This window comes from Nuphar pumila, chromosome 13 (genome assembly GCF_984573655.1).
Source record: "Nuphar pumila chromosome 13, dmNupPumi1.hap1.1, whole genome shotgun sequence".
Lineage (NCBI taxonomy): Eukaryota > Viridiplantae > Streptophyta > Magnoliopsida > Nymphaeales > Nymphaeaceae > Nuphar > Nuphar pumila.
Window position 1 is genome coordinate 49,406,971 of NC_143261.1, and position 14,766 is coordinate 49,421,736.

The window sequence follows — 14,766 nt, forward strand, 5'->3', positions numbered from 1 at the left end:
GTGCGCGCGAGAGTGTGTGTGTGTGTGTTTTCAGGTGTGTGTGCGAGAGAGAGATGGCGGAGGCCGTTGGCCCCTTCAAAGGCCTTCACACCAGAGAGTATCAAGGGCACAAGAAGAAGGTAAATCCCTCTCTCTCTCTCTCTCTGCAACCATCGTGATGATTAACTCTGTGTTTGTGAGAAGGTGCACTCTGTGGCGTGGAATTGCACGGGGACGAAGCTCGCGTCGGGTTCCGTCGACCAGACCGCGCGCGTTTGGCACATTGAACCCCACGGCCACGTGATTCCCTCTTTCTCTCTCTACCTATTCTTCTCTTTACCCGTTATCATTGCTAATCTCTTCTTCCACCCTCTTGTTTCTCTATTTTTTCTCTATCCTCCGAATTGGAGTTGGCATAAGTTGGTAATTGCAACCATTTATTGTTTGTTGGTAGTTTGTGAATTGGTTGTAGATCTTCTCTTGATTGAGTAATGGTATTGTATGATTGCTCATATTTTGTGTGTTCTTTCTAATCTTTAATGACCATGGAACTCATACTATATGATGGCTCATACCCAACATTTTATTTCTTCCTCTTTTATCATGATTTCGCAATATGTTTGTTGGTTGTGTTGAACAATTTGCAATCAAGTGAAAAACTAGTGATACTGCTAAGAGAAGTAGGAAAGGGCATTGATGATCAGCCAAGTGGGTGATACAATTTATACTGCTAAGAGGGGTGGAAAAGATACATTTGATCAAACATTAGGGCAGTTGCAAGGAGCTGCAAGATATTAAATAAGGGTAAGATGTGAATGCTTAGGCCTGTTTCAGTTGGGATTTCAAGGCCTAATTGAGCGTTCAACTCTTCCACAGTCAGCTAGTTGTCGAGGGTTGTCTCGAGTCACCAAAGGTATTTTTCTATTCTCCAGCACTCCATTTCATCAGTTGGAATATAGGTGCAAGGGCCTTAGAAGTTCACTGGACAGAAGAAGGGTTGTGGATGCATAAGACACTTCTTAGGTAAAAAATAACCATAATTTACATGTTTGTTAATTGTGATTGGTTTAATGAATTGGTACCAGCTGACCAAATACATCAGTCTTAGGAAAGAGACTTTATTCTTATATGAATGAGCTCTAGATTAGGTTGGTAAGTTACATATCTAGCTGTCTACCAGCGTCTTCTGTGATATCAAGAAATGGACTTTTTCTTGAGAATCGTCCATCTCAACGTCATTTGCACCGGCCACAGTTATAGTACCTGCATTGTTGAGGACCAATGTGATAGATGACCACACAAACATGTAGACTCTATGCAGTGGGGCTTATGACACATGTTTTCTACGGTGAGATATAAATGATCATTCCAGCCTTAGATGTTGAAGCAGCAGACATGCAACCTGCATGTGTGACAAAAAGTTCTGAATAAGAAGATGCACTGTTTCTTGAACATTCACCGGAGGCAAGAGGGAACTAAATCTGGCATGAAGAGAAGTTTGGAATTTTGATGGAGAAACTCCAGTTTTTTTTTTCATAGTGTGAGTTGTCACCACCGTTGAGTTGTGTTCTTGCTGTAGTAACAGATAATTATGTTGAACTATTTGACTTAATGATTATCCAAACTGAATGTCAATTGGGATATCAAATTTCTACCTGTTGTTAGATGGCCACCGTTGAGTTATGTTCTTGAATTAGCTGGAGGAAATACAAATATAGAAGATTTTAGGGTCTAAAATTATGGTGGACCAAGGGGTGTCAAGTTCAAATCCCAAGGGCGGTTATCCCCTGGCTTGGCTATCAAGAAATGCAAACGGTTGTACAAGCTGGGTAAAAAGGAAAAATTGCATGGATATACATAAGATTAATGACTTTAAATTGGCTAAGTTTATATAGATCTCGGAAAAGTAAGATTCATCTGATCGCTGTTGTTTTTTCAACATATTGTTCTCATTACACAAATATAAGTATGCTTGCACTTGTACTCATTTGTCTGTTCATTCATTTATCTCATACATTTGTAGGGGAAGGTCAAGGACATCGAATTAAAAGGGCATAATGATAGTGTTGATCAACTATGTTGGGACCCCAAACATGCTGATTTGATTGCAACTGCATCAGGAGACAAGACTGTACGCCTATGGGATGCTCGTAGTAAGAAACTGAGTGTCTTTTTGGTTTTGAATTGCATTGTTTATGAATATTTCTAGTTTTGTGCTTGATGGTATTTGTATTTCCTTTAAACCATCACATAATCTATGTAGGAGCTAGATAGTTATGAGGGCTTGCTACGTGATGTTTTCTTTTAAATCGTTGTAATTTTGAAAAGATTTGTATATGAAAAGCATGTGAAAAACAGACATCAAATAATAAAAACCGGTTCTCACTAGTGGATGAGACCGGGTCGAACTCAGGGAACGGGAATATGTTGTATTAAAAAACACAAGTCTAAACTAATCTTTATTACCGAATTATTTGAAATGTAAAATGTTCAGAAAAGTAAAAACAACTAACTATTACAACAAATGAATACCCTTCGCAGAGGGCGTAAAGTGCAATATTTACAAACCCACTTAAATTCCTAAATCTAAACTAAAAAGTAAAAAGACTTTATTCTTCGTACTTCGTGTCACGTAATCGCTTCCGCTCCACTCCTATGCTATCCTGCACAATTCAAAGGAACACGAGCAGTACCAGATATAAAAGAAATAACATGTATACTAGACAATGAATTAGAAAATAACTGCTACAAGAATAAAAGCAAACATGAAATGATTTACAAGAAAACAACTAAGATAATAAGAAACTAATGAAAAACAGGAATTTCAGAATGAACAAAAACAAACGAACAAATTGCAGAAGAAAGGCAACTAATTGTGTAGAAAACAGGAAAATTAAACTAACAACAGGAAATGTAAAATTCAACAAACAACAATTGAATTGAAAGCAACTAAGAATATATAAATTGAATAAAAGAAAACAACAAATATGAATTGCAGAACAAAAATTAAAAATCGATCTAACCTAGACTATAGCAGCAACACAAAAATCAAACAGACAATTACATGAAAGAATGTAAAACAGAATATGCCAAACTAAAAAAATCAGAAATTCAATGAAAGTAAACATGATATTAACTAATGCAAAAGAGTAAACTTAATGAATGAAAAACAACAACCGAAAGAAAAAAAAAAACATAACAGGAACTCAAATCTAAAAAAATTGAACAAATCTGTAATTGATAAAAACCAGAACAACTACATAATCTGTATTTTGTTCTATTTATTCCCGTTTTTTTTTTCCAGAAGTAAAACAGCACAATCAGAAATGAAATACAAGATGAAGAAAAAGAATTAACGAAGCTGAAGAAGAAGAAGAAGAATATCAGATGAAGAAGAAGAAGCTAAAGATGAAAGAAGAAGAAGAAGCTGCAAAAGAAGAAGAAGATGCAGAGGTCGGAAGAAGAAGTGGAAAAAGAAAAAGCTGCAGAAGAAGAAACGGATGAAGAAATAGAAATGAAAAAGAAGAGGAAGTTCTGAAGAAGAAGAAGAAGAAGAAGAAGAAGAAGAAGAAGAAGAAGAAGAAGAAGAAGAAGAAGAAGAAGAAAAAGACTCAGCACTCACCGCACCGTGAACCTGAGGGAAGAAGCTGGCGACCTCCACCACCGCCGCCGTCGCCGGAAGGAAGTTCCACCACCGCCGGTTGCCGGATTTGACAGAGAAAGAGGGAGAAAGGGAAGGTAGGGAAGGGAATAGCCACCGGTGTTAGTGGAAGATGGTGAGAAAAGAGGGAAAGAGAGGGAAAGAGGGGAAAGAGGAAGGTTTGGGCATGAATGGAGGAGGCGCCCTTCCGCTCCCTGTTTTTGGGGTTTTTAAAAATAACGAACCGGCTGGAACCGGTTTGAAACAAATGCAAACCGGTTCAAGCCGGTTTGTTTATTTATTTTTTTTAAAAGCAAACCGGGTGAACCGGTTTGTGTTTATTTTTGCAATTTTCAAAAATAAAAAACTATATAAAATTTTCAAAGATTTAAAAACAAAACTTATTTATGAAGAACTAAAAAAAACTATTCTAAATTTTTTTTTCTCTTTTTTAAAAAAAAAAACACTTAAAATGAAAAAAATATTTTTCTATATTATTATTATTATTTTTATTTCATTTTTAATTGCAAACTAAAACTAAACTACTATGAATATAACAAAAACTAAAATATGTATAAAAATGTAAAAATAAAACTATTTTTCATGCATTTTCTATTTTTAAATCATTTTAGCACATTTACTCAAAAACTAACATAAAATTGGGTTTTTGAAACATTATTTCATAAAATCATGCATATTTAAATGTTAATAAACCCTGAATTATATGCATAATCAAATACCCCCATGCTTATGTTTTGCTAGTCCTCGAGCAAACTAGAAAAATGCAAGAAATCAAACTATCACCTAACTCACTTTCGTAGGAATCACGGTTGCATTTAGCTCATGCAACAAGCCCTTTCAACCCTTGGGTTACCCCAGTGGACGAGTAAGGTCTCGTGAGGGTTTGCAGTGATGCTACCCACAAACATCTCTGTCATGTATGCAGAATATTACACATTTTCATAAGCAGTAGGTAATTAAAGACTTTGTTTTCACAAATATTTCATGTTACAAAAAAAATCAAGACATAATTAGAGTCTTTTATATACCACCACAGAAAAAGAATTTCTTTCACTTTTCTAAATATCACAATTATTTATGTTTTATTCTTAGAAAATCCAATAAAAATAAGTTATCATTTACTTATCCTCACTCATATGTTTTCTGCACAGGTTTTCTCAATCACTTCTAAGCACTGAACTTTTCTTTCTTTTTAAGCTCTTTTCTCTCTTTTTTTCATTTTTCATGCTTTTTCTTTTTGCACACTTATTCTTCTCTTATAGCTTGCGTGTGGTCTGCTTTTATGCCTTGTGCAATGTCAATATCTTCTATACTTTTTCAATATATACCAAAAGATATCAACTAAGACATAAAAGTGACTTCCTTCATTCACCTTTATAACATGAGAGTCAAATATTTCAACTTGTATCTGTTCTCAGTTACTTAGGATCACGAAGTTTTCCACTCTCCTTTTTGAAAATGGAATTAAAAGTTTTAACTTACATCTAAGTTCCATCTACTAAGGATTGTGAAATTATCCAAACAACCTAACGCATGCTATTTTTTCTTTTGACATCATCATTTTTTTTTTTTAACACTTTTGTTCATTTGCTTAGTTTTTCAAAAATAAAACTGTGCATATTCATATTTATGATTCAAAATAAACTCTAACATGTATCTATCATCATTTCTTCGAAATCTGCATAAACAACCATAATTTTTAGATCTATGTCAGAAAAATTTTTCGTGGGGCTTAAAAATCCTCTAAAAACATTAGATTTGAAATAACATTCATATAAGTTCAAACTCTTTCTTTAAAAATCTACTTTTCATGATAGATGTGTAAACATGTGCAAGAACTTAAACAGAAATATCAAGGTGTGCACTCTACACCCTCCCCCATGCTTGAATGACACTGTCCCAGTGGCACTCCCCCATGCTTATATGAAACTAAGTGAATGCACATGAGAGAAATAAATGAGGGAAAAGAGTAGAATGACCTGAGATGAATTAAAAATACATGTTCTATGAATGTAATAAATGCAATGTATACATGACAAAACACAAAACTCATGAATGAAACAAAAAGAACCTGAAAAACTCATGAAAAAGTACAAGCAAAATAAAATCTATAAATTCTAAGCAAATCTAATAATATACAAGATATGGGTTGCCTCCCATAAAGCGCTAAGTTTCACGTCCCCAGCCAGACGGATCCCTAGAAAAATCCTTCATCGTCCATGAGATCAATGGACATGAAGTCAGACTCAACCGGGCTCTATGAAGAAAAGAGTGTCATCTGTGACACTACGCACTGTGTTTCCATCCCTTCTACCTCCAAATGTAGCACCATGACTCTCTTGACATGAAGAACGGAGATTAGTGTCATCTGAGAGACTGGTCAAGAATCGAGAGTCTAGGACCGACCGAGTACCAATGAATGCAACTTCAGACAAGTGGTGAATATGATCAGGCTTGACTTGATTAAGCACCTTCTGCATCTGTACCTCTTGCTTACTAAAAATTGGTGATCCTAAAGGCTGAGAAAATGGGGCTTTATATGATGAAAATGTATGCTGTGAGTAAGGCCCCTTCTGTTGAGGTATCATGGAGATCGACTCGTCAGTAGAAATGATATGGGGTTCATGAGTCGATTCCTAAGTAGGGTGACACGCCTTCCCATACTGAAGAGATGTAACAGATTTGACTTGCTCATGATGTGAAGTAGTGGGTTGCAAGTCAAATAACATGGAATCCTCTCCCTTGGATGTGACAACAGACTGACTATAAAGGTTCCCCTGACTTTGTCTACTCAATGTCTGAGCTAACTGTCCCATTTGAGTTTCTAGCTTGGCTATTGACTGCGTATGGGAACAAAGAGTGGCCTTGATATCAGAAAAGGCTTCTAACATCTTCTCTTGAAATGATGAACTTGGAATGGGCTCCTGAGGAGAAGGTAGACAATACTGGGAATGAACCTGTGGAAATATAGGATGCGAGTAACCTTGTGAAGGGTTACTGGGTCTATACTGTGTCTGGGAAGGCTGATGGGATGGGGAAATGAACTGGTTTCGCCAACCTGGGTTATATGATGGTGTAAATGAATCATGCATGGATCTAGCGAAACCTTGGGCAACATTCACCTTCTCCTGAACGAATTCAGGATATAATGGAGCTGCCGGACAATAAGAAACACAGTGTGCAGGGCTAGCACATAACTCGCACACTCTTTCTATTGGATTTCTCGAAGAATTGGCTAGGAATTGATCTAACTTCCTAGTCAACTGGTTAACCTTAGTACGCAATTCTAACTCGGACCCAACTTCGGAAATCCCTACCTTCCTAGGACCACTAGACAGAGATGTAGTCCTATCGAGCCGTGAAGACAAGTTATGATGCATCGTGTTTTCACTCAAGGTCTCGAATAGAGACCACGCCTCGTCCTCACTTTTGAGCATAAAAGTGCCTCCACAAGACGAATCAACCATTTGACGATGCTTTTCAGTAAGCCCGTCATAAAAATACTGCACCAACTGCCAACGAGGCACCTGGTGATGGGGACACTTGCGGAGAAGATTTTTCAATCTCTCCCAAGACTCGTGAAATTGTTCTCCCTCAATTTGAGAAAAACTGGTTATAGCTTTACGAAACTGGTTCGTCTTACCAATTGGGAAATATTTTTTTAAAAATTCTTTTTGCATTCCTTCCCAAGTAGTAATACGAACCGTTTCAAGAGATTTTAACCAGTGCTTGGCTTTATCTTTGAGAGAGAACGGAAACAAAGTTAACCTCATAGCGTCGTCTCCAAAATTATTGATTCGCACAGTCGAGCAAATCTCAAGGAATTCGTCGAGATGACGATATGGGTCTTCATTGCTAAGGCCATAAAACGAGGGTAACATTTGAATCACACTGGCCTTAATCTCAAAATGGCTCGCTCCTACATCAGGTCTCGTGATGCAGGAGGTGGGAGTATACGTATTTGGCATGAAGTACTCCCTCAAAGGACGGATCAATTGATGATCGTCAGCCATTGCGTACACCTTAGAGTAGACCGGTGTAGCACACGTCCTAACTTTGGGTTTTCTACCTAACTAACGCACTAAGCAGTCAAACCACGCAAACCACAAAGCGAGTGAACTAAAAACAACAAAAACTAAACAAACACCACGCAGTTACACATAAAAGAGATTATGCAAAGAAATATAAAATCTATGTGTACGGTACCAATCGTACACAGTCACCTCTAAGGGAATCCTAATAGGTGGGCTGTGCAGAAAAGTAAGCTCGTCTCTAAGATATGCACATACGTGGTTCTAAACCTAAATGCAACACAAACACTAGGCAATAAAGTGAATACTAATATTACGCCGTTCCCCGGCAACGGCGCCAAAAATTTGATGTTTTCTTTTAAATCGTTGTAATTTTGAAAAGATTTTTATATGAAAAGCATGTGAAAACCAGACATCAAATAATAAAAACCGGTTCTCACTAGTGGATGAGACCGGGTCGAACTCAGGGAACGGGAATATGTTGTATTAAAAAACACAAGTCTAAACTAATCTTTATTACCGAATTATTTGAAATGTAAAATGTTCAGAAAAGTAAAAACAACTAACTATTACAACAAATGAATACCCTTCGCAGAGGGCGTAAAGTGCAATATTTACAAACCCACTTAAATTCCTAAATCTAAACTAAAAAGTAAAAAGACTTTATTCTTCGTACTTCGTGTCACGTAATCGCTTCCGCTCCACTCCTATGCTATCCTGCACAATTCAAAGGAACACGAGCAGTACCAGATATAGAAGAAATAACATGTATACTAGACAATGAATTAGAAAATAACTGCTACAAGAATAAAAGCAAACATGAAATGATTTACAAGAAAACAACTAAGATAATAAGAAACTAATGAAAAACAGGAATTTCAGAATGAACAAAAACAAACGAACAAATTGCAGAAGAAAGGCAACTAATTGTGTAGAAAACAGGAAAATTAAACTAACAACAGGAAATGTAAAATTCAACAAACAGCAATTGAATTGAAAGCAACTAAGAATATGTAAATTGAATAAAAGAAAACAACAAATATGAATTGCAGAACAAAAATTAAAAATCGATCTAACCTAGACTATAGCAGCAACACAAAAATCAAATAGACAATTACATGAAAGAATGTAAAACAGAATATGCCAAACTAAAAAAATCAGAAATTCAATGAAAGTAAACATGATATTAACTAATGCAAAAGAGTAAACTTAATGAATGAAAAACAACAACCGAAAGAAAAAAAAAAAAACATAACAGGAACTCAAATCTAAAAAAATTGAACAAATCTGTAATTGATAAAAACCAGAACAACTACATAATCTGTATTTTGATCTATTTATTCCCGTTTTTTTTTTTTCAGAAGTAAAACAGCACAATCAGAAATGAAATACAAGATGAAGAAAAAGAATTAACGAAGCTGAAGAAGAAGAAGAAGAAGAATATCAGATGAAGAAGAAGAAGCTAAAGATGAAAGAAGAAGAAGAAGCTGCAAAAGAAGAAGAAGATGCAGAGGTCGGAAGAAGTGGAAAAAGAAAAAGCTGCAGAAGAAGAAACGGATGAAGAAATAGAAATGAAAAAGAAGAGGAAGTTCTGAAGAAGAAGAAGAAGAAGAAGAAGAAGAAGAAGAAGAAGAAGAAGAGAAAGACTCAGCACTCACCGCACCGTGAACCTGAGGGAAGAAGTTGGCGACCTCCACCACCGCCGCCGTCGCCGGAAGGAAGTTCCACCACCGCCGGTTGCCGGATTTGACAGAGAAAGAGGGAGAAAGGGAAGGTAGGGAAGGGAATAGCCACCGGTGTTAGTGGAAGATGGTGAGAAAAGAGGGAAAGAGAGGGAAAGAGGGGAAAGAGGAAGGTTTGGGCGTGAATGGAGGAGGCGCCCTTCCGCTCCCTGTTTTTGGGGTTTTTAAAAATAACGAACCGGCTGGAACCGGTTTGAAACAAATGCAAACCGGTTCAAGCCGGTTTGTTTATTTATTTTTTTTAAAAGCAAACCGGGTGAACCGGTTTGTGTTTATTTTTGCAATTTTCAAAAATCAAAAACTATATAAAATTTTCAAAGATTTAAAAACAAAACTTACTTATGAAGAACTAAAAAAAACTATTCTAATTTTTTTTTTCTTTTTTTTTAAAAAAAACAAACACTTAAAATGAAAAAAATATTTTTCTATATTATTATTAATTTTTTTTATTTCATTTTTAATTGCAAACTAAAACTAAACTAGTATGAATATAACAAAAACTAAAATATGTATTAAAATGTAAAAATAAAACTATTTTTCATGCATTTTCTATTTTTAAATCATTTTAGCACATTTACTCAAAAACTAACATAAAATTGGGTTTTTGAAACATTATTTCATAAAATCATGCATATTTAAATGTTAATAAACCCTGAATTATATGCATGATCACTACGGCAACAATACACACATAACAGCATAACTAAATGGACCACGTGTACTTGATTTTGTTGTCTAAAAGATTTACATAATTTCTTGACCATGTTTACCAAGTTGGTTACTTTGAATCATTTGTGAACATCTTCTATCCTATGGGTTTCTAGTGCACTAGTTTTCAATAACCCAACCTGCAAACCACAAAGAACTACATATTTATACTTGTATCTAGCATCTTGAAGTTTCAATAGAAACAATAATGTACAAACTTTTACGCCTAGCTCAAATTGAAATGAAATGGGGATCTTCGAAACACGAGCTTAGATTCACAAGGGCAAGTGTCAAGAATGACACTAAAGCATAACCCTTAAAAAGGGTATAACTGAAAACAAAATAAAAATAAAAATGTATTCTTTATTGATATGAAAAACCAATTGCTTAAGAAGCATTGGAATTAAAATACAAGAGGGGCTGCACCCCTTTATATACACAGCTGAAAGAGGACTCAATAGAGTTGTTGGACACAGTCCAACAGCTCTATTGCTAGTCAAGTCTGAACAGGACTTGACTAGCAATAGTCATTTTAGTTCAAACTGAACTAGATGACATAAAGACAAAAAATAAAAATAAAGGAAAAAAATTACAGAAAAAAAGAAATGAAATATATATATATATAATATAATATTATTATATATACATATGTGTATAGTTTTACATTTTAACACTCCCTCTCAAACTTACGGTACAATGAGCGAAAGTTTGTCTAAGAGAAAGTGAAATCGGGGAGCAGCGAGAGGCTTTGTAAAGAAGTCTGCTAACTGATATTCTGAAGTGACATATGGCAGATCAATTATCCCGTGTAGATATTCCTCTCTGACGTAGTGACAATCCATTTCGATGTGTTTGGTGCGTTCGTGGAATGTTCTGTTACTGGCAATGTAGATCGCACTTTTGTTGTCACAACACATTTGTGAAGCCTTTGTTGCTTCAGCTCCCATGTCAGCAAGCAGTCGTCGGAGCCAAACTACTTCCATGGTCGTGGTTGTCATGGCTCTGTATTCAGCTTCGGTGGATGAGAGAGATACCTTCTGCTGCTTTTTATACCTCCACGAGATCAATGATTCCCCTAAAAAGACACAAAAGCCAGTGGTTGAGTGTCTGTTATTGGGATCACCTCCCCAATCAGCATCAGTATATGCAATTAAATCAAGAGAAGAGGAGGAAGATAAGAAAAGTCCTCGTGAAAGAGAAGACTTGATGTATCTGATAATACGCATGACTACTCCCATATGAACAGAAGTAGGAGCATGTTGAAATTGACTTGTTGTATGAACATCATGTGCTATATCTGGTCTGGTAATGGATAGATAGGAAAGTGCTCCGACAAGCTGTCTGTAAGGAGTAGGGTCTGCAAGAAGTTCTCCATAATCAATCTTCATTTTAACATTAACAACTTCTGGAGTGTCAACTTTCTTATCATCAGTAATACTAGACTTGAAAACAATATCAAAAACAAATTTAGTCTGAGATAATAAATATCCTCTAGGAGAATAAGCAACTTCAATGCCTAAAAAATATCTCAACAAGCCCAAATCAGTCATTTCAAAATGAGATTTAAGAAGTGTTTTGATTGTTTCAACTCCCTGTTTATCGCTTCCGGTGATGATCATATCATCCACATAGAGAAGAAGCACAATGATCCCTGCATCATAATTCATAATAAACAAAGCAGTGTCAGTTAAACAGAATTGAAAACCAATATCAATCATAACACGACTAAACCTATCATACCAAGCTTTTGGTGCTTGTTTAAGTCCATAAAGAGCTTTTTCTAAGCGAAGGACTTTACCCTTAGGAATACTTAGACCAGGAGGGGGTTTCATGTATACTTCTTCAACTAGCTTTCCATTTAAAAAAGCATTTTTGACATCCATTTGAAAAAGTATACCATTTTTTGATAGAAGCTAAGGCAATTAAGGTTCAGACATTTGTCATACGAGCTACCGGAGCAAAGGTTTCTTCATAATCAATCTCATATTCTTGGGCATAACCTTTGGCTACTAAACGGGCTTTATATCTTTCAAGAGTACCATCACTCTTGGTTCTAATTTTATAAACCCATCGACATCCTATAGTTTTCTTTCCTGGAGGAAGATTTTGAATATTCCATGTAGAAGCTTTTTCAAGTGCATATAATTCAGCTTTCATGGCTTCTATCCATTTGATATTATTTTTTGCTTGAAAATATGTGGATGGTTCTTCATATGAGTGAATTAATGCAATAACTGCCCTATATGTGGGTGAGAAAGACTCGTATGATATAAACTTTCTTGGAGGCTTCGAGACTCAGGATGATTGTCTAGTTGGAATTTTAGAATATTTTTCAAGTGCACATTGGAGGATTAGACTCTTGTCGCCTGGAATATTGAATACTAGTATTTCTATGAACTTCTTCATTTTCAACATTAAGATCAATAATTCTTTGATCATCATCAAAGTTACAGTCAAGGTCATATTCATCAGATGTTGATGTTAGATCTAGCAAAAAGGAGTACTCAGTGACGTCTTTTAATTTTCTAAAACCAAAGAAGCTCTCCTTTTCAAGAAAGGAAACATTTCTAGACACATATAGTCTATTATTTTTTAAGTCAAGACATCTATAACCTTTTTGTTTTTCAGTATATCCTAAAAAGGCACAGGGAATCGCACGAGGGGAAGGTTTATCATTTTTGTCAGTAAATATGAAACATTTGCACCCAAATATTCTTAGTCTAGAGTAGTATGGAGAAATGTTTATGAGTTTTTCAATGTGAGTGATATTTTGTAACGAAGAAGATGACATCCTATTAATGAGATAGGTGGCAGTTAAGGCAACTTCTGCCCAAAAGTCTTTCGGAACTTAATTTGCTATTAATAAAGTCCTAGTGGCTAAGTCACAGGGACTCGGCAAAACAGGTGTCACACCCGCGTCGATGCAACGCGACGCGGGTGCGCGTGCGCGTGCGGTCAACACGACCCTGGGTGCGGTCAACACACCCAGGGTCATTTTTGTCCACTTTTTGGCGTTAAAAAAAAATTCCCCGATGAAAAGGAGGATTAGGGCAAAAAAAATATTGCCCCTAATCTCTCCTCTCCTCTCCCCCTGAGCTCCAGCTCTCTCCTACCGACGCCCCAGCTCCACCTCCCAGACTCCTCCTCTCCTTTCGCAGGTACGTACCCTCTCTCGCTCTCTTCTTATGTCGGCAGGGGAGGGGCCGAGCCCCCCTGCACCCTCTCGCTCTCTTGTTGGGTCATCAGGGGAGGGGCCGAGCCCCCCCTCTTGCTCCCTCTGTTTTCAACTGGTGAGGGGCATATCCGCCACCACCCTCATCGACCTCGGCCAGCCCCTCAAGATCCCCCTCCCCTACGCCTGCTTCAACTCCTCCGATAACGGCCTCCCCGTCCTCTACCTGTCCTACGTCGTCCAGCCTTCCGGCCATCGCTGCCAGGTACAACACCACCCTCTCCGACCTCATGGCCGTCAATGCCATGGGCTCCCCCGCCATCGCCCCCGGAGACATCCTCGCCGTCCCCTTGGCAGGTTCCAGTCGCTCTCGTTTCGTTTTCCTCGATTTCTTTCTCGTTTTTCCTGAGAGAGTATAGTCCTTTCTGTGTATTCTCTCGATGAAAATTTTGGGGTTTGGATTGAATGTAGCTTGTACTTCTGGGTTTCTGAGATACGCTTCCGACGCCGGATTGATCGTCGCGAACGGGAGCTACGCCATTACTGCTAGCCATTGCGTTCAGTGCAGTTACGGACCTGCCACTATAAAGTAAAAACTCATCCCCTTCCCTCCCCCCCTCTTTTCGTATGTTCTTTCTTTGATTGTTTAATATTCAAGCTTTATGCTTAGCTCTTTTATGAATGTGGGGTGCATGTGGTGATTTGATGGTTATATTATGGGATGTTGAATTTGTTTAGAGTTTTGACCGCTTTGTTTATTTGTTCCATTGAGCTATTTTTGGTAATCGGCTTATAGTAATGTGTTTATTTGTTGCATTGAGAACTGTAGAAGATGAACCGAACCCTAGAGAGAGAAGAGGAGAGAGAGAGAGAAAGAGAAAGAGAGAGACGGCTGCACAAGAAACAGAGAACTCGATAAACCTCATTAGGGCTTCTCTCTATATTAAATAGAGAGAGGCAAAAAAGGAAAATTGCATCTAAGTCCTTATGAGAATAAAATTTCAGAAAACCTCTAATATAAGAGAACTTAACCTAAAAACCACCTATTCTCAACACTCCCCCTCAAGCTGGAGCATAGATATCAATCATGCTCAGCTTGTCACAACATTTGGAGAAATTTGGCCTAGCAAGAGGCTTTGTAAACATATCTGCAACTTGGTCTTCCGACTTTAGGTATTTTGTAGTGATATGACCAGCTTGAATCATGTCTCTTACATAGTGGCAATCAACCTCAATGTGCTTTGTTCTCTCATGAAAGACAGGATTGTTTGCTATATATGTTGTCGCTTTGTTATCGCACATCATGGTCATTGGAGAGGAAACCTTCACCTGGAGATCATGAAGAACAGTATGAACCCATATCAATTCAGCAGCTGTTTGGGCCATAGCCCGATATTCTGATTCTGCACTCGACTTGGAAACCACATTTTGTTTCTTACTTCTCCATGAAATCAAGTTGTCTCCCAAAAACAC

The 14,766-nt window shown here is 37.2% G+C and overlaps 1 protein-coding gene across 1 annotated transcript in view; it reads left to right on the forward strand.

The window, feature by feature from the left end:
* LOC149818319 (THO complex subunit 3) overlaps positions 1-14,766 on the forward strand; it is a 27,169-nt gene continuing 12,403 nt past the window's right edge. The window contains exons 1-3 of the mRNA XM_089986499.1: positions 1-119; positions 184-279; positions 2,003-2,132. Coding sequence (XP_089842625.1) covers positions 54-119; positions 184-279; positions 2,003-2,132 — 292 coding nt within the window. The 5' untranslated portion in view covers positions 1-53. The remainder of the gene's footprint in view (positions 120-183; positions 280-2,002; positions 2,133-14,766) is intronic.